This window comes from Gymnodraco acuticeps, unplaced genomic scaffold (assembly GCF_902827175.1).
Source record: "Gymnodraco acuticeps unplaced genomic scaffold, fGymAcu1.1, whole genome shotgun sequence".
In the NCBI taxonomy this organism is placed as follows: Eukaryota; Metazoa; Chordata; class Actinopteri; order Perciformes; family Bathydraconidae; genus Gymnodraco; species Gymnodraco acuticeps.
The window spans coordinates 908,400-929,147 of NW_022990764.1; the positions used below are offsets into that span (position 1 = coordinate 908,400).

The 20,748-nt window shown below is 41.9% G+C and overlaps 1 protein-coding gene across 1 annotated transcript in view; it reads right to left on the reverse strand.

The window, feature by feature from the left end:
- igf2bp2a (insulin-like growth factor 2 mRNA binding protein 2a) overlaps positions 1-20,748 on the reverse strand; it is a 48,750-nt gene that overhangs the window by 4,988 nt on the left and 23,014 nt on the right. The window contains exons 3-15 of the mRNA XM_034232364.1: positions 16,376-16,424; positions 15,262-15,313; positions 13,383-13,446; positions 12,296-12,583; positions 11,712-11,846; positions 9,409-9,531; positions 7,565-7,700; positions 3,422-3,559; positions 2,828-2,896; positions 1,301-1,417; positions 840-923; positions 556-687; positions 241-354 (exon numbers count right to left, since the gene is read on the reverse strand). Coding sequence (XP_034088255.1) covers positions 241-354; positions 556-687; positions 840-923; positions 1,301-1,417; positions 2,828-2,896; positions 3,422-3,559; positions 7,565-7,700; positions 9,409-9,531; positions 11,712-11,846; positions 12,296-12,583; positions 13,383-13,446; positions 15,262-15,313; positions 16,376-16,424 — 1,501 coding nt within the window. The remainder of the gene's footprint in view (positions 1-240; positions 355-555; positions 688-839; positions 924-1,300; positions 1,418-2,827; positions 2,897-3,421; positions 3,560-7,564; positions 7,701-9,408; positions 9,532-11,711; positions 11,847-12,295; positions 12,584-13,382; positions 13,447-15,261; positions 15,314-16,375; positions 16,425-20,748) is intronic.

The window sequence follows — 20,748 nt, forward strand, 5'->3', positions numbered from 1 at the left end:
CTCATCCATTTACTACGATTCTGACAATGCACCATTCAAAAAATGCTTACAATTTACAACTGTGTATTGTACATGTTAAAGAAGATAATCTGCATTATTGCATAAACATTTCAGAAGACTCAATACAAAAAACTGATGTACCAAGTTAAGCCACCATATTTGACATCAGATCTCTAATCAGCCCAAATAACAAACACATCCTGTGTTCATTTACAGGATCTAAAACTTTGTTATGCGTACCTGGCTGGCAAAGAAATGACCGCTGATTTTCACAAAGACTTCATCGTTCTCGTCTGGGGTTTGGTCCCGCGGCACGATGACCTCAGCACTTGTAAGGTTCTGCAGCTCATTTACCTGGAAAAAAACCTCAAGAGATTTAGTATCTTGCTTTAATTCTCACTTAAAGCCTCACTGACTTACTCAGTAAACTGAAAAATACTGTTTGGTTAAACCAAGCAAACCAGGTGCTATGTATGGCTAATGTAGCTGAAGTTAATGCAATTGTTTTTTCTCCATCCTTGTCTATAATTCAGATCACTTCAAGCAACAACTCACCGTCTTTCCGCCTTTACCGATGACCCTGCCAGCTGCGGTTGAGGGAACCTTGATGTGCGTCTCCAGTTTGACCTCCTCCTTTGCTGAGAAGAAGTTCTCCTCTTTCAGCTTCCCAAATATCCGACCTTGGGCCTGGAATACAGAGGAGGGAATGAGACAAGGAGAGACTGGGAAATGGGGACACACAGTGATCCACTGCTGTTTACTGTAATACACAACAAAATGAATTAAGCATATCAAGTAGCAATTTTGCATACCCATACAGCATGTCATTGTGTGGTTACCTTAAACTGAGCCTCTGCATTTCCAGTAATAGTAACCATCCTCTCACCATCCATCCTACTATCAGGATTCTCAGCTGGAGCAATCTGGAACACACAACACACACACACAGGTTATGGAGATAAATAGAAAAGGTGTTTATTCAGTGCATGTAACCACTGAATTATCATTCAAGAAGTCTGCGTATTCCAACAAATAAATGAGACTATGGTATGAGAATTCATTGAGCATCTGTTCCACTTCTTCAGGCGGCTCGGAGAGGATTTTTTAAAAGCGTAACTCCTTTTTTGACCATTAATAACTAACAACCTGCCAGTGCGGACAAGCAAATTGTTAACTTCACCTTACTGCCCGATGTGAGCCTTCAAACAATGCGATGCATGCTGATCAGAGGTGGTTAGACAACCTTTTTTTACCACCCTTCAAATTGAAGTCAGCGCTCTATTGAGGCTGAAAAACCCACCTTGATAGAAGCTCCAGCGAAGTGGGCGAGTTGTTTGATGTGCTGGCCCTTCTTGCCGATCAAGGCCCCGACTGCCTGAGTTGGAATAAAGAGGTAGACAACCTCCTGTTCTGGAGTCTGTGGGGAAAAATAAGTCACACATAAAGATATATTTCACTCCACTATTACTCAACTTTACTGCTGAATGGGAGAGACATTTAAAAGCTACCAAACAGTCAAATCTGTTAAATTAACTTGTCAGATACTCGAAGAGATGCCTAAAAAAGAAGACACCTCATGCAAGTAAAGGTAAATTGAGCTCTCTTCAAGTCTTTTCTCATTGGGTAAACATCCCACCCTAGTTTGGTCTGAAAGGAATATTTCCTATTAGGGCCGATGGGTGCTCTTTGTTTTAGTTTTCTTAAAGGTCCCATGTCATGCTTTTCCGGTTATTCCCCGTCCCCTTGTGTGTTATGTAGCTTTTTATGCATGTAAACGGTCTGCAGAGTCACAAACCCTCAAAGTACACCCTGTAGCGAGTAAAACTCGAACACAGAAAAGACCTGTCTATGCTGCCCCAGAACGCCTCGTTGGAGATTTTTCTTTTTCCATTTTTTTCTTCCAAATGGACCCATTGGTCCAATCCGTGAAGCTCCTCCCACACACACACTCTCTCTAGGTGCTAGTGGAGCCTCCCCCCCCCCCCTTCCCGCGTCCATTCGCGATGTCTCGCAGACCCCACGCAGCAAGCAGGAAATTAACCCAGCTCACACTGTCCGCTCCTCGCAGCAGCGCCAACACGGCACCATTCTCATCGGTTTGTCATTACTGGTGTCATTTTCTGGTTGCTAACGCCATTGTAACACATACACACTGATGTTCCGCTCTAACGGTGGGGATTTCATCAGAACATAGTGGGCGAGCTGACCAATCAGAGCACAGTGGGCTCACAGGGAGGGGGGGAGGCAGGAGCTCCAACAAGCCATTTAGGACAGAGAGTGAATACATATACTATACAGAGATGCTGTATGAGAAACCAATGTGAGTTTGGAAAATTGCACAATATACATCTATTCTAGTAGACCTCAACAATGGAATTATGATCAGTAGAAATGGCCATGACATGGGACCTTTAAGCATGGCAACACTCATATACTCGAGGTTTATGAAATTATTTTCTTATGAGCCACAGGACAATTCTGCCCTTCCAAACATATTTTCGAAGGGCCTCCAACTGGTGTCTGGGAGATGGTACGCAAAAATGCCAGACTGTCTGTTCATCATAGACGTTGACCGAGAGGTTGTCATGGTTTCTTATTTAAGTATTTCCGTCCATTTGGTGTTGCTTCTTTTTCTTTTTCTTTATACTGTGGCAGCATGTATACCATAAGTAACTTCCTGAGGCTTTTCAAATATTTATTGTGCTCTCAACTTGCTCTCAAATCTTATAAATATTGTTTTAGCATCATAAAATAATAAGAAATTAGTTCTTAGGTCTCAAATCCACAGGGCATAATTGACTAAAGTGCAAAATATAAGAGAACATACTGAGTGCTGGTGGGTGATGGCACTTGCTGGAGGACCCCCGTACAGGCCACTGAGATGTGAAGAGTGACTCTGAAAGAGACAAGCAGACCAATCAGATGGCAAAAAAACACAACTTCACAGACACATGCACACACTCAACTCAAGCTTCTATTAGGGGGAATTTCAGGGGCATAAACTGCCAGTGAATCACTAACTTTCTAGACTATGAAGCACGCAAATACATTCTCGCACAATGTATCACACTACTGTGGCTCGACCTCGTCAGCCAATGAGTGGAGACTTTGTTTTACAGACATCCTGACTCATCTGTGCGGAAGATGGGGGAATTCTGGTTGTTTCAAACTGTATACAATATATTGCAAGAATACCTGAGTCAACACTGTTTTGTTTTCTTAAAAAGCACTTCAGGGGAAAACTGGTTAACCATGTGTTGGAAAAAAATTGCTTTATCAAGTCAAAACTAATCCCTGCAGGAGCTGAGCATTGCTTCACTGGGCGGGTAAAACAACAGCACAACAAATCATTACAAAACAATCATTTTAGATTCTTTTTTTCACCGCCTTTTATGGTTTTGTGAAATAAGAGCATACTCACTAAGAATGGGTTGTATCCTGCTGGAGCCATGTGGGGCACTGCACAGCGGGGTCCGGCAGCAGGGGGTAGCATCGGCAGGCCAGAGGAGAAGATGCCCAGAGCGTTCAGGTTCAAGCCTGGGATCAGGTTGGCCTGTTGCTGGGCAGAACAAGAGAGGAAGATTTTTGCTTAAAGAAAAAAACTACAAAAAATATATACATTAGGCTTTAAATGGGTCTCATCCTTTCATCTTGTATTTTATTTTTAAACCAATTTTCACTGATGTGTTTAAAACATTTTTCTTTAAAAGGAGCAGATCAGATCAAACAGGTTTTAACTTGGACTTGTATGTCTCCAGACAGTAGGGTTATGTTCCCTGCTGCAACAAGAGTCATACTGATACATTTTACAGTAACTCAAGAAGATCTGTCTCCAGTAAGAAAACCTTAAAAAGAAAACTACCTCTAATAGAGTGGCGAAGTCCCTCCATGGGACCTCGAAACAATTATGTATTGAAGTCAATGGAGAGAGAAAGATTATCTTTCGATCCCGTTGGAATTGTGCCACGTATTACACATATGATGTTTGTCAATTTAAAAGATAATTTAGCAAGTCAAAAAAAAACGATTTGTCGTAAAACTGTGAAGTAACACATTTGTTTGTGTGAAACACTCAATAGAGGCTTCTCAATACTCAAATGTCCCCTCCTCGACTCCTCGGTCCTCCGGTAGTGACCCAGAAATGAATTTTGAAGGACTTCTCATTTCTCTAAATGCACTTCGAGGACCGAGCATCGAGCAGGCTCTCTGGAGGAGCTATAACCGAGGATACACTGATGGGTCCTCCACGGCTCCTCCGCGGATGCATTTCCGGGAACGGTGGAGGCGTGACGCACGGCCGGACTTATCTCAGCCAATGACAGCTCTGCATGCATCCCCTGGATATTATTTTAGAAACTGCTTTCATCGCGACCCAATGTTTACAGTGAGAACAGCTGTGAGGTCCGTGCAGAAAGCAGAGCAGTGTGTATAATATATATCACTCAGTATAACAGGCCTACTCTCTTTATTTGCTGTAGTTTAGTAGATAACTACAAACAAAGAGTCGATATTTTTCTAAAACCATTTAGTGCTTCACATAATAAAATACACAACGGCTGTAGCCTATTATATGCTTTAGGAGCTGTAGGTGCGTGTGGTAGGCTACAGTGTGTAGGTGTGTGTGTTGTACAGTGTGTAGGTGTGTGACAGACAGGTCCCAGTTGGTTTGGTGTCCTCTGTTTACTTTTAATACTTGTAAATAAAACTTTTGGCCCGTAATTTATTTCCCTCATTGTAGCGACCAGGGGGGGGGGGGGTATCCAGTCTCTGATAGTGTTACGTTATTATGAGAGTGCTCTGTTTGATTCTGAAATGGTATATATTTATATATATATATATATATGTGTGTGTGTGTGTGTGTGTGTGTGTGTGTGTGTGTGTGTGTGTGTGTGTGTGTGTGTGTGTGTGTGTGTGTGTGTGTGTGTGTGTGTGTGTGTGTGTGTGTGTGTGTGTGTGTGTGTGTGTGTGTGTGTCCGCATCTGTAGCCTGTTATTGTCTCATTATACCGCACTGTGAATTAATTAAAAGTAAATATATAAGTCGTCATGAACACATCTGTCCATCAGACAGAGGGCTGCTGTGCCCCCTGTCATCATTAATGGACGTCTCTTTAAAATGACCGCTCAGAGGAGAGGAGTTCTCATTTCTCTAACCGCCTGCTGCTTCCTCTCCTCTCTCCTCGGCTCCCCTCCTCGACTCCTCCATTCGCATCTCCTGTGGGCGGGACTAAGTCTCGAGGATAGGTCTCGAGGATAGGAGTCGAGGAGGGGAGTCGAGGAGGGGAGTTAGAGAAATGAGAAAGGGCCCAGGTCCTTTCATCAGACGGAAAGCGAAAGAACGAGCAAGACCCATTGCTGGTATGATAACAACCTGGTACTAAGCACACAGGCATCTTGTTAAAGTTATCTTATCTATACACACACACATATATATTATATATAGATTCTATCTATATGCCGCTGATCTTAGCTATCTCGTAGTGGAGGAAAACAATGGTGACATCACTTACGCGACTCTGGGATTTGTAGTCTTTCTAGTTGCGTATTTTTCATAGTCTTATATTTCAACAGTTTTACGACAAACTGTGACTTTTTTTACATGGAAATAATGTTTTAAGATTGACAAACATCATATGTGTAATTCATGGCACAATTCAAACGGGATCGAAAGATAAGTTTTCTCTCTCCATTGACTTCAATACATTATTTTTCCGAAAATCGGTCCCATGGACCGGAAGTGGATGGGCGTGACTTCGCCACTCTATAATAGATAAACATGACATGTTTTGCAAATAATTGTTATACATTAAGTTGTGCATACCATGAACGGAACAAATAATAATTAAATTAAATAAAGAGAAAAAGGAGGATGAATGCCAATTATTTCTTTAAAATAAGTCAAAAGTAAGTTTAATTGATAAATAAACATCAATAATTTCCCAAATGTTTTTTGATTACCAAAAGGGTCCTCCCAAGGTCAATCTGACACAGGAATGAACCTGACTGTTGTTTAGGATGTGTTATATATCCATAGCAGTTAGCAATAATCCAGCAATCTTTAAACTCAAATATAAGTATGTTGGTTATTTTTGATTGTTGACTGATACTAATTTAATATATTCGGGTTTGAATTGTTGGTTGAAAAAAACAAGCCCTCTGAAACAGTCAACATGTGCGCTTCTAAACAGTACAGGCATATTTTTACAATTGTATCAGCTTTGAGCAAATAAATGTTAGAATATAGTGGCATTACATCGCATTACAAGTGTTACTTTTATCTGTGTACTTTGTTTCTGCCCAGTAAACAATATGCATCATTTTAAGAATACATTTATGGATGGAGAAAATGTTCCTACTTCTCAAGCTGAATAAACACTTTAGAGACCAACAGGAAGGCGATAAACGGGGATGTTTGCTGTTTTGATGGCACGACAAAAAATGCAGCCCTCAGGGTTTCATGTCCGTGCAGAGGCACACGGCCTTCTTTCACTTCCTTTTTCCCAGAAAGCTTCATGTAATATCCACAGTGTCACGCTAGATGGCCCTCACCGCTAACTGTAGAGTCGGCACTCAGCTGCCAGCACTGCTCTCACCAGCCTGTACTATTTAATCGCATGCGATGAGGTACTTCTTGATGATTATTTCTTCACCAATATTTAGGTGATAAAAATTAACAACATGGGCAGCTCATGTGAAAGCAGCTAAGATACTGCTGCTCATCATAGAGAGCATCATCACACATCTCTGTATTATAGGGAGTGTGCAGCCTGTGATATCATCTTCACTATCTCTCTTCCTCTGAGGTCAACCTCTCTCGCTGGCTCTGCCCCGTTGATGTCATCCAGGCAGTGTGAAAGAGGAGCTGGGTGAGAGAGCAGCCTACAGATATCAGATAGATGCTGGGAAATGCAGTGTGTTACAGCGGGAACACAGACACACACAGCGGGGAAGTGAGCGTGAGTCAGAGGCTCTATGGAACAGGCACACTCACACACATGTTTGTTAACATGCTGTGCTCAAACACTCACTGATGAGCTATTCAGCAACTGTTTACTGTTATCCATCTACCAAGCACACAACAAAGGGTATTACTAATGCTGGTGGTAACATGCACTGAATGGAAAGCGATATCATCCTACAGTATATCATCACTCCCTCTTCACCTGTCAGTCTGTGTGAGTCAACCTGAGATCATAACCACACACACACACACACACACACACACACACACACACACACACACACACACACACACACACACACACACACACACACACCACACACACACACACACACACACACACACACACACACACACACACACACACACACACACACACACACACACACACACACACACACACACACACACACACACACACACACACACACACACACACACACACACACACACACACACACACACACACACACACACACACACACACACACACACACACACACACACACACACACACACACACACACACACACACACACACACACACACACACACACAGATCGTAGAAGAGGTCTACAGATGGTAACCTTAAGGCTCGGCTTACGTTCATAGCAGCAATGTCGTTCTCGGAGGCTTCTATCAGTTTCTTCAGGATCTCCACCTGGGCTTTACAACAATCATCCAAGGTGCCCTTCACCGTGACGATCCTCTCTAGGTTGTGAATGGTTAAGTCGTGTAACCTGCAGGGGAGATCACACACACATAAATTAGTATATGCAAATATCAGAAAGTGGATATGACTGAGTTAAAGTAGTAGTAGGAGTAATATTTGAACTACCGGTAAACCCCCAAAGAAATACAAACTAACTAGCATTTTATCAGGGGTTATCCACAGGTTGCCAAAATAAGTTTGTATTCAAGTCTATGACAAAATAATCTTCACACTTGAGTCCATTAGTTTATAACATTTCAACATTTCACAATTCAATGGCTGGAGGACTTTCTCAACCGTTTAAGTCTGGAAGAAGCTGCCTCCTTTTATATTTTGATAGGGTAGAATAAATAACAGGTTTTGGGTAACAATAAGGTAATTCCTTGACATAAACCATCTCGGCTGCTCTCCTTTATAAAAAAGAAACCCCACATAAAACAAAAAATGTGAGACTAATAAAGAGAAAACATTTAGAAGAGGGGGAAAAAAGAAAAGAAAATAGTAATAATGAAAGTATATTTGTGTTACTGAGTAAATCATGTACTGGTACTAGACCATGGGCAGCATGCATAAAATAAAATTTACATTGTAACCCCCCCTTTCCCTTATGTTATTGTTGTGTTTTTTAGGTGTGAGAGAACTGTCTTTGTATAGTATAGCTGCCTTTCTTGTTATTTATGTCTTTGAAAATACACAATAAATTCTAAATGATAAAAAATAAAGACCTTTATAAAAATGATCTTAATGATATTGTGTTCTCAATCGTCTTCTTCAAGTCTTCGTTGACACAGCATGATGTCAGATTATGCTCCGAAAAACACTGGGTCCTGCACTTCCCATAATGCAACTCAAAAGGGTTTCAATGTGGCCAATTCACATCATCATCATCATCATCACCACCATCATCATTGCATTTAGAATGATATGACCTTCCCTGTCATAATAAATCATTTGAACACAATTTACACATCAGAAACTTGCAATTTTCTTTTCCAAAGTGAGAGAAACCAGATGACGTCCTGATGAGTGAACTCATCTCTATGTTTACAATCGCTGCAGTGTTAATTTTCAAACTAGTTTGTCCTTGCTTAATATTATTGCAGAAAAAAAACGTTGTACAAGCAGCAATAGTGCCAAAACACTGCAGCCAAAATATTACTCAATTTGTCTAAAATGAACCACAGAAGGTTTTGGATTTAAACTCTTTAGCCCTAACAACTGCATCGATTGATGAATGAATCATATGAGCGATCGTGGACATTTAGATATTCTATCACAAGATGTACCGTTTGCCTCTTTAAAACAAGGTCTCTCTTCTTCTCTCTTCATCTCTCTCATCTCCGTCTCTTTCTCAAGGCTCATTACGTCCACACAGCTCACAGAGACCGAGCGATTCATTAGCCCTAAATGATCAAAGGTTGGCGAGCATGGCCTGCTCAATGGGGGGTAATCACCGCCTTTAATATCATGTACTGGAGTAAAGGAGCTATAAGCAACTCCCTAACAACTCAGATAAGTAAAACCACATGTAGAGCGACTAATGGGAACGGTTGTAGAAAGGTATGGCTCTAGTCTAAGAAGTAAAATCCCAGCAGGTTTTGCGTTTTGGTTCAATTAATAATAGTCCAAAGTGCTCACAAGTAGTTAAATATCCAGTGTGTGATTTCCTGAAGGTGCTAGATTGACGTGGGCGCCAGTGACAGAGGAGAACGGGTGCAACAGGAGAGGTGGCTTACGAGGAGATGGTTATCTTGGTCCCTGTGTCCTCCTCGATCTTCTTCAGGTTTCGACCCTCCTTCCCAATCAGCCGCCCTACGAGGCTGTTGTGGGCGAGGATCTTCAGAGGGATGTCCTCCGTCCTACACACACAAACGCAAACACTCAGGTTAGAGAGAGATAAGAGAAGATACGTTTCCCTGAGTGTCACAAATGTGGTGTGAGGATGTGTGAACATACATGTAAGACAATATATTCAATGATGCGTGTAACATCGCTATATAAAAAAATAGCCAGATTTTTACAGGGAAGAAGATCAGTTCTAAACTCATTTTCTTGAAGAGATTTGGTCCACATGAACTCAGACGTTTCCTGCTGCAAGAACTGTTTAGCATAGTTATAGTAAACAAGGACATCAGCAACAACAACAGCTCAGAAAATACTCCTGGTAATAGAAGGGGAAGAGTAAATCAGAGTATAAACAAACGAGATCAAACGTGCTGGAGTCCCTCAGTGTATAAAACGTAAAATAGCAGATTTTCTACCGGAGTTTCACATTAGTTGACCAGTTTTATTTGCTTTATATTAGTTTTTTTAATGTTCATCATAATATAAATTCCTAATGATTTCCTTGTTTTTAAGCTAGGATGTTCCTCAGGGGGAACAATACAGTTTGTCAGTAGTTATAGTATAGTAGAAGTGTGTTACACTTCCTATTACATTTTTCTAAGGAACTGTTTAGCATCACCTCTTATAGTTAGCACACAGCAGAAGGTATAAATAATAATGTTGCTTTTCAAATACAAAATTAAAAGACTAATATGATCATACAGAAAGCTTGACATTGAGACATGATGCACTTATCATCTTTCGTGTCACAGTGGACATTTGGTATTTTTCCACTTGCTTTTGAGGTAGATGGATACAAAAAAATATTCAGGACAAAAACATAATTTGTGTCCGCTGTGTATTTTTCAGTGAAGTAGAGAGTAAATTGAAATGTATTTTGTGCCGTAAAAATGGATGACTTCATTGAGTTAATTTTCCATTTTATGGCTCCACAAAACCCTGAATTATTCTAGTGCACAGATGGAAAAAATAATGGTTATTTTATTTTGATGTTAGAGTCTCTTATTATGTCTCATTCTGATCACTTTTTTGACATTTTTCTCTCCTTACGCTCAGTAAAATTACAGGGTGTGGTAGGACTGAGGTGACATGTTAATTTATGAAGGAGTGGCACCCAGGCAGCGACAGGTGGAGGCTATTTTGAGAGATGTACTGATTTCACAGATAGGATAAATATTGATCTTAGAGTGAAATTCTCGAGGTGGATAAGGCAGACTGATTTATTGTTACTTCATTACGTCACATCAATATGGCTAAGCAACTAACATAACACAGGAACAAGAGTTTGTTGTCTGTTGCCTTCCAAGAGTTTCTTTTAATTTAAAGAAAAATATTGGTGGCATTTAGAGCTACAGCCCACTCACTAATGCAGGCTGTTGTCGTTCAGTTAAAAAAAACATTTACCTATTTCTTCATTTTCATACTTTAATGAATAGTTAAACATTTGAGGAAATATACTTATTTGCTTCCTTGCAGAGAGAAGATTAGAAAATCGATATCTCTGTGAAATAACTATGAGGCAACAGCTAGAAAAATCTATTTATGCTCAAGAGCCATAATCATCCCTCTCGACATCCTGAACCATTCTCCGGCTCTACGGGAGACCACACTGACTGAAAACATTAGGGACAAGAACAAAACAACAAAGTAAACAGTCTTTGACAAAACCAATTGAAGTGTCATGTCATCTAGGATGTATCTTGCAAGTCTGTGGGAAATGTTTTATATTTAAATGAAGCAAAACTATTTTTCTGTATCCAGCAATGAAGAATCTAGCCCTTATAATTCAAGCAACGCTTACTGAGTGGACGCACCCCATCGACAAACAACACACTTTACAAATAAATACAAATACAAGCTGGGCATTGACACTCAGATCCAGCAGAGCTCAAAGAGTTTAAAGGTGCAGTGTCTTGTTAAAAGTGTCAAGCTCAATTAGACAAGTTGGCCTTGTTTCTTAAATGCTAAGCTGCGGTCACGTGTTTTCCTATGCGAGTGTGTCGTGTGCACTGTGTTAGTGGTCCAAGCGAGAGAATGCACAGTGAGATTAAAAGGTGTGCAGGCAGGTTAAAGGATAAGATTACAGGCCCGCAGATATTGTGGCTTATCTCCCTGTTGGAGTGTATACCTGCCCTGCATAAACAACATCCAAGTGCGTGTATGCATGTTTGTGCATGTCAAGGTGCAGACTCACGTCTTGGTCTCGTTGGCCTCCTTCTGCATGATGTCTAGGATCATGCGACAGGCGGCGGAGCAGCCTTCGGGAGTTGAGTGGATGGTAATGGGCTTTTCTGCTGCCCCTGCATTTTCCTTCCGATGAATGTCCACCCTGAGAGAGGGAGAGACGGACAGAGAGATAAACACAAAGTAGAGAAGGACAAAGAAGTATAAAGTCATAATAACATTTGTCTTGTTGTGCATTACGGACTGAAAGCACACAAATAAAATAATGGTACTTAAAAGAAGACAGCCTTTTAAGATGTTTAGAAGTAAATGTTACAATGGGATGTTGTGTATACAAAAATATTTATATCTCACAGTAAACCCTCCATGAAAAACCTGAGCTTCTCCTTTTCAAAATTGTACAACTTAAAGCATTTACTGTGTGCTATCTTGCATTATATCGCAGACAACTGGTCTTAACAATGCAAGCCTGGGCACAGTGCCACATTGTCTACATTATTATGTCATGTCTACATAACAAAATTAGAGTGTAGCTAAGAAAACAGGAAAGACAAACACAGCAGGAACCAGAGAGGACTACCAGAGTCTGCTCACTTAGACTGGGTCTGTTTGGTGATGTTCTTGATGGTGAGGCCCTCCTTGCCAATGATGGCTCCGACAAACTGAGAAAGCGCGAGCATGCGCAGGGGGAAGTCGTGTTGTCTGGTGCGGGGAGAGCCATAGTCTCCTGAGGGCCCGGGCTGAGAGCCACCCTCCCGGGAGGACCGCCCCCCACGCCGCGTGCGGGGAGCCTGGTCGGGCGGAGCAGCATCCATGTCCACGATATATGACACTTTGAAGGAGTAGTCTTCGAACTGGTGCCCTGTTAACTTCTCAATGGCTCTGTGGGGAGGAACAGGAGGTGGAGGCGAAACAAGTCAAGTATTATATTACAGTAAATGGGTTCAGTGGAATTCCTTATGTGAGATTTCATTTAGAGATGTCTGCTGAGTCTCAGCTGGTTTAACCTCAATTTAGCCTTTTCAAAAAGCTCAGTTTATTGGTAAGAAAGATGTCCGAGTGTGGGAAATGCAGAGGGAAATGTACAGCAGTGGCTCAGTCAGAAGGGGCTTGGACTGTGAGCCGTAGGGTCGCCGGTTCAAGTCCCCGACCAGACCAAAATATGTGTGGACTGCTACTTGGAGAGGTCCCAGTTCACCTCCTGCCCTGCCGTGGTGCCCTTGAGCAAGGCACCGGACACCCCCCTTCCCCCCTCACTCCCATTGGTCCCCGGGCGCTGTACAATAGCTGCCCACTGCTCCTAGTAGTAGACTCCTGGTACTAGGATGGGTTAAAAGCAGAGAACACATTTCACTGTGTGTGCTGTGTGCTCTGCATGTGTGACCATTAAAGAGGGTTTCATCCCTCCCAATTATATTCTATCCTATTGTACAATTAGCAAACATGTGTATTAATGCTTTTTTCTGACAAAAATAGTAACTTTCTTGGATGTGACCATGTTTAATTACACATGTGTACAATTGGAAGTTTGCCAAGGAGGGTATTCCAGTTCCTTACTCTTTTAATCCTTGCAGTACATAAATAGTGGGTGAACTGCTGCTTGTGTTGCTGTTGGAGTGCATACTTGTAGGTAGAAAAAACAGAACTTAATAACTTCAGAGTCATTATTCATGCTGCTTACTCTTTAGCTTCCTCCTTGGTTGCGTATGTAACATTCACCACTGCTGTTTCTGTGTCAGTATTCACTGTGAAAGAAGACAGAAAGACACAAAAAGCAAACATGAGATAAAGTAAATAAATGTAAATAGTTTTGTTGCTGCTGTAGGTGAGTTAGACATGCATCCAGGTTTCTGCGGTGACCCAAAGAGCCACTTGTCTGAGTGAATCCATTACAGCCATCCCCACACGCTGGCCTCCCTCCAGGCTGCGCTGCTGCCTCTACAGACAGCAGCGGCTAAACACAATAGCCCCTCTGCCACTTGCACAATAACAGATTTAACGTTGACATGACAGCCTAAACGAAGCAAGTAATCTGTGATAATGCAGTGCAGATTTGTTGTCCTGCACAGCTGCTCAGAGCAGAGATATCTCTGCCACAGCGACAGGTTTGATTCCCGCTGGGACCCCACATGTTTTGAAAGACTGAACTATGCACTGATATTGATGTCTTTGCTTGTGCTGACTGACAACCAAAGCTGGCTGAAAAAACATCCACAGCAGATGCAAAATAAATAGTAAAACTAATGTTTTAAAATGGGCTTATTTTTAGTGTTGGAAACATATATAGATATCAGATCAGGTCTCTGAGAACAAAGACGTCTAAATCTGCAGACAGCAGGTTTGGAAGAGTTAAACCCAGAGAGAGTGCCCAGCTGGATTAGACAGGGGGAGTGGGCAAGGTCTGGCACGGTGCCCGTCACTCACAGCCAGCTCTGCCCCGCCCGCTGCCCCGCCCGCTGCCACGCTCCGCCACGCGCAGCCGTCACCATGCCACACAAGAACATGGGACGCCTCCAAAACCCTCACCTCGTGACAAGAGCACGCGGCAGAGAGCAGAGGGAAACTGACAGGCAGACAGGAAGTTGGACAGAGACAAAGAAAGCGAATAAGGATCACACACTGCTACTGTGCAACTCTGATGTTCGAGAGCCAGACTGAAGCAGAAAGAAGAGGAGGAAACGCTGCGCTGGGGATGAAATGGGAAGCGTCTGGGAAACTCTGAGTGGAGTAAGTTCTCTTTTAGCACCTGTCATGACTACAGTGGGTGGTAGTTGGCTGCTTTGACGCACAGAGTGTAATTATTTTTGTGTGTGTTTGTTTGTCCCTGTGTGTGCACATTTACTACTTGTGTGTGTAGACGGCGAAACATTAGTCGGGCTGAGTAGCCTGCGCACACACATAAACACACACATACTCCATCAGACAAAAGCCTCACCACAGGCGCCTTCAGTGTCCTCCCTCATTACCACAGTGCACCTCCCCAAAACAGACACACAAGCACGTACAGGCATTAACACACACACACGCACGCGCATGCACACACACACACACACACACACACACACATTACTACTGTAAGTCTGCCATGTCTGCCATGTCTGCCCACTTCAATCCATACTCTGAGGCCCAGGGGAGCTGTGGAAATACACAGTACTTATTATACAGGCGGCACATCATTCTACTCTCCCTGGGTCAGACTTATAAGACACACATGCGCTCAGACAGACAAAAAGATAAACGCTGATTTTTATGCAAAGATGGGTTATGTTTAGATAATGGGTGTGTGGGATGATGGTGACGAGGAAGTCACAAAGGGAGACTTGACTCACTGGGAGGTCTGTGTGTGTGTGTGTGTGTGTGTGTGTGTGTGTGTGTGTGTGTGTGTGTGTGTGTGTGTGTGTGTGTGTGTGTGTGTGTGTGTGTGTGTGTGTGTGTGTGTGTGTGTGTGTGTGTGTGTGTGTGTGTGTGTGTGTGTGTGTGTGGCTAAACAGACACATGTGCATTAAACACTTCGATCCAGATGATGTGCCAAAAAAACAGGGAAGGGAAGAGTTCCTTACCTTGTTCCACATTTTCTACAGTACCATACTGAGCTAGCAGGCCATCCAAAACCTGAGGGAGAAGTGAAAGCAGGTCAACAACACAACTACAGCCACTGTAGTGCAACAACACACATGGATTCTCACACACACACACACACACACACACACACACACACACACACACACACACACACACACACACACACACACACACACACACACACACACACACACACACACACACACACACACACCACACACACACACACACACACACACACACACACACACACACACACACACACACACACACACACACACACACACACACACACACACACACACACACACACACACACACACACACACACACACACACTACACACACACACACACACACACACACACACACACACACACACACACACACACACACACACACACACACACAGCTCCCGGTGCTTATCTGGGCCAATCGGAGCATACTACTAAGTTTACTGCTTATAAGTTAGATGTACAGATGTTTCACCCCTTTATATAACCCTATATGTATATATATATATATATATATATATATATATATATATCCATACCAACACATTGATTTGAGTAATTGATTATATTATTATATTCAATCTACCAGTTTGCTTAAAAAATAAGGGAACAACTCTGATTGGGCAATGTTATAAATAATTTGTCAAACAAACAGACAGAAAGTTGCCTTCCATTAATGTCTGAGAAGTTTTGTGAGTTTTCAAGGAAGCGTGTAGTAGACAACCTGTATTGAAAGCAGTCACCCTGAGAGATGGCATGACGACAGAGACACTCACACAGAAAAACAAGACACTCAGACCCTAGCGAGATTACTGACAGATGTTCAGGCACAAAGTGTCACTCAGACAGTAACAAAAAAGTACATAAAAGCACACATGCACACAAATACTGAAGTCTACAGAGAAATACAGTAAAAAGGGAGTTGAGTCACAGTCTGGAAACTAGTTTATGTACTACCTGGAGCTACAACTGGGCAAACACACACACGCACACACACACACACACACACACGCACACACACACACACACACACACACACACACACACACACACACACACAGACAGACAAAGGACTGACCTCCCACTGTAGATCAGGGGGAATGTTCCGGATCTGGATCTTCCGACTCCTGCAGAGATGAGAGACACAGACGGAGTGGATTTAACAGACCTGAACCACACACTCACACACTTGAGAGTTTACAGTCATCTGTTGTGTGTACAGAAAATCTAAACGTTACACATGAAATATACAATATACACAGTTGAGAAGCAGAGACGTTTAGTGGGAAGAAATGCAGAGTCATAGCCGTACTGTGTGAAATCGTTCAGTGTAATCTTAACTCTTAAACATCTACAACTCTTTAGACAGTTTCATAAAGCACTGTTGTAGCGCTGCTGAGGCAAATGTAGGTGAAGACATTTATTAGACAGCAGCCGGCGCTTCTCAGTAACACCCTCCTACTGGTGCTATTCTTACTACTCACTACAGGACGTGGAAGTGACATAAAGGACGAGAAAAAGAAAGTGTCTGTAATAAGACAACAAGAATGATGGAACATAACTTGATAAAAATGACTATCGGAAAAAGAAACACAGCAAATACTATGAGTTATTGCACATTTCATATTTAAAATCAACAAAGTGATTTTTATTTGAGATGAATCCCAGGAATAGTAGAAATGTTTTTCACCAGGTAGGTGAAAAGTAGAAGTCACAGATGAATTAATTTCATCAATAAAAATAAATTGACCTAGAAAACTTGTGCTGAAATTCTACATGACTTAAGCATAGGCGGATTTTGAGGGGGGGCAGGGGGGGCATTGCCCCCCCTAGTGGCTGAAATATGTTACAGCATTACCACGTCTAAAACTGTTCCAATACAAATATTTCGTCTATCAATATTTTAATAGATGTAATAAAATGATTGTTACAATACAAATCTAAATAATATCATGTTTTGTTTGAAATCATTTCATTTTTGAGCAGTCGCATGTTGTGACGTGTGTGTGTGTGTGACGTGTGAGGTTAAGGACACATTTCCCTCGCTTTTTTTTGCATACAAGTGATTCAGCTATTGTATTACAAGAATTAGCAGTAATGGATATTCGGCGATTACCTAACCCGAAAGACTGTTAAAAAGGACAGCTATCCAAATCTATACAAGATGCTCGTTGGCACTGACTCTACCACCTCTGAGAGAAGTTTTTCTGCAATGAGGAGAATTCGGAACTGGCTGCAGTCAACGATGGGAGGAACAAGATTTTCCTCACTTGCGGTTCTTCACATTGAGGATGACATAACCACACAGCTGTCACCTGAGGGTATAGTGGAGTCGACATATATGCGGAACGTAAAAAAAGGCGTCTACTTCTGCACTAAGGTAGGACACTGGTTAATAATATTGTAGCGTGTTCAAGTAACCAAGGGATATAGTATCAAATAAGATGTGCACAGTTATGATAAGTTTTACAGTTATGTAATGCACTGTTGTTGGGGGGAGAGACCACCCCTTCCATATGAGCATGAGGCATGCATGACGGGACGAGTTATGTTCGTATGTGGAAAAGTCATACAGTGCGGTGAATGCTGGCTTTATTGCTACTGTATCCGTAGCACCCCACGCAATAGTTAGGACTGTGTACTGATGTCAGTAAAAAAGGTTTGCCCCCCCAAGCGCAAATGTCAAACTCCGCCTATGGACTTAAGATGAGGTCACTCCAAATAATCATTTGTCATTAAGAAAGAAAGAAATCCTGTTTCAACAAATAAACAAGATTTCAATGTATTCCTTGAAAAATTACTCTATATATATATATATATATATATATATATATAGAGCTTCCACACAGACTTCCACTCTGCCTGCAGCGAGCGTGTCACTGCAAACAGCACAGCCACACAAACCGCCCGCTGACCACAAGCTGTTAACAACTACATTAACGTGAGAGAGTCCTGCTCCGCAATGAGAGCTGCTGATTTAAAAAGCAGAGAGACTGGTGAGCAAAAAGCCGCACCGCTTAACAACCGTATCCCAAAAAAAATAATTTAAGGACAATTATGGGGCATTACAGGAGCGAGAGTGGAAGACTGAGGTACAGAAATTAAGTGGAGGAGGCAAGCTAATAAAAAGCAATAACAAGAGGTGGATCCAAGTTCAGGAGGATGGGGGGAAAAGCCACACACACACAGCTCATTCTTGCCACCAAAATGTCTTCGTCTAATTTTTGCAACTTTTGCAATTTTTCACAAATAAAGACGCAGGTCAGAATTTCCTGTCAGCAGCGAGGAGAGGACGAGAGGACCGAGCCCACAGCTGGACATGAATGAAAGACTCTTTCTGATTGTGCTGCTGGATTGAAAAAAAAAGAAGAGGAGAAACACAGCATCACAGATTTAGGACCCTCCTCTTCTCTCCTCTACTCATCGATTCACCCATCTCAACTTTAATAAATGAGTAGACTACTAGTACTGATTATTAGGCAAGCAAACCAAAAACAAAAACCTCTTATACAAACATTTGAAAATGTTTTAAATCCGACACCAACTAAAATGTTCCAGGGCAAATTATTTTCTAAATAAAATAACACAACATAACTCTTCTTCTACAGAAGCAAACAAACAGACAGCAAGCCCAGAAAACAGAAACTCTCAATTCCCAGCAAGTCCTACCACAAGGTGGCCTGCAACCTTTCTGTCGCTGACGGTGAGCCTCGATGAAAGATCTCTCTTGGCAACCGTTATCCAAACAAGGGTAAACCGATAAAAAAAACTGCTTGTAGCACCAAAATACATCACCTTTTTAAACGTAGTAAACAACCTCCTGCTGTCCAAAAGCAGCCAATAGCTGAAACTTGTTTTAGGCCAACTCCAAACCTCAAAACAGCCCCAAACGCTGGCATCCCCGAGCAGCCCAAAATGGAAACTAAAAGCTCCTTTCATTCAGCGCAGTCTGCTTCAAAAGCCCGTGGAGTCTCAGGGCCCGGCTCTCTATTGTGTTCCTGCTAATTGATTTGCCATCTGTAACCTTGATGTAATGTTAGGCTAGATGATGCTGTCCTCTGTGCTCTTTAAAGTTAACAAGCTCGCTGTCAGCTGAGCGACCTCCTGCATGACAGATATTAACTTTAGGGTTTCTATATCAATGTTGTCCCACTATCTTTACATCGGTAAGACTTCTTCATCTTCTCTGTAGCTCTGGCCCTACATGTTTTAAAGGCCACTTGCTTGTCTGTCATCCTGAAATATGCAGGGGCAGCTCCCTCAATGGACATCCCTCGGAAAAAGTGACAGTGTCTCCCGACAGTTCTTCAAAGTCTCATTTTCAACATGCCTGTGGCCGCTGGCTAACCATAAGATCGCTGCTTACTGACGCTCTGTCTGTCTACAGGGTTGGGAGAGGCCCTCGCTACATGTCACCCGACAACATCTACAATTGTCTGTCTGCAGTGTTTATTACAAGCACGAGGCATTAACTGTATGTCTTTTTTATTCTATTATATGTGTTGCTGTTTTAATCATTTTGTATTCTATTATATCTCGTTTTATCTCCACTGTAAAGCGTCTTTGAGAACCTGAAAAAGCGCTTGGAAATTAAATGTATTATTATTATTATTATGTCCCTAGGTTATATAGTCCCTCTAAAATCGGGTAAAAACCCAGTAGGTCTCTGCTAATTTCTGTTTGTTTGCATTCAAGGTGAACCCAGCGCCCTTTCTCAATGAGCTGCAGAGATACAGACTGAAGTCAACGGTTACTTAATGTTTGTTGAATGTGACCGAGCTGTCTGCTCTCGGTTTGGAGCGGCCTGCCAGGAGAGAGAAAAAAGAAGAAACCCTCTCAATTTCGGCCTTTAAATATCTGAGGGTGGCCATGTTCATTTGAAAAGCTAATATTTACTGCAGCCACGCCACCTGCATGAGGTAAGAAACCGTGTCTGCTAACACGCGTGCAAACTAACACACACACACACACACACGCATGCAGAGCCGTCGGAGGAATTTTAACCTCTGAGGGGGGAGAAAGAGGGTATTCATCCCTCGCCAGGAGTCTTCCTAAGGCTCTGAGGGCAACCATACAATATAAAAAAAAAAGTCTAACCTTTTTGAATTGTTTTTTTATTCCTTGTGATTTGCATGTACCTTTTCATCAACATTCAAGAAATTTAACAAAAGAGGCCGAGCTGGCGTACTGAGATTAATTCAAAACGTTAAGGAAATAAGGAAGAAACAATCAATGAATTAGTTGATGGACAGAACAAGATTCATTGTTGAGGTCCAAGTTCTAGACAAAAGTGTTGGTTGGAATTAAGAAAACATTGTTGCATTGGGCTCTAGGTTATTTTTCACTTTCAACAAATAAAGAACATAAACAAGCAAAATAATCAGTGAAATATGACTTAAAATAATTGTGAGTTCTTGTTTAATGTTTTAAAGCGTTGCTTTTTAAAGTGTA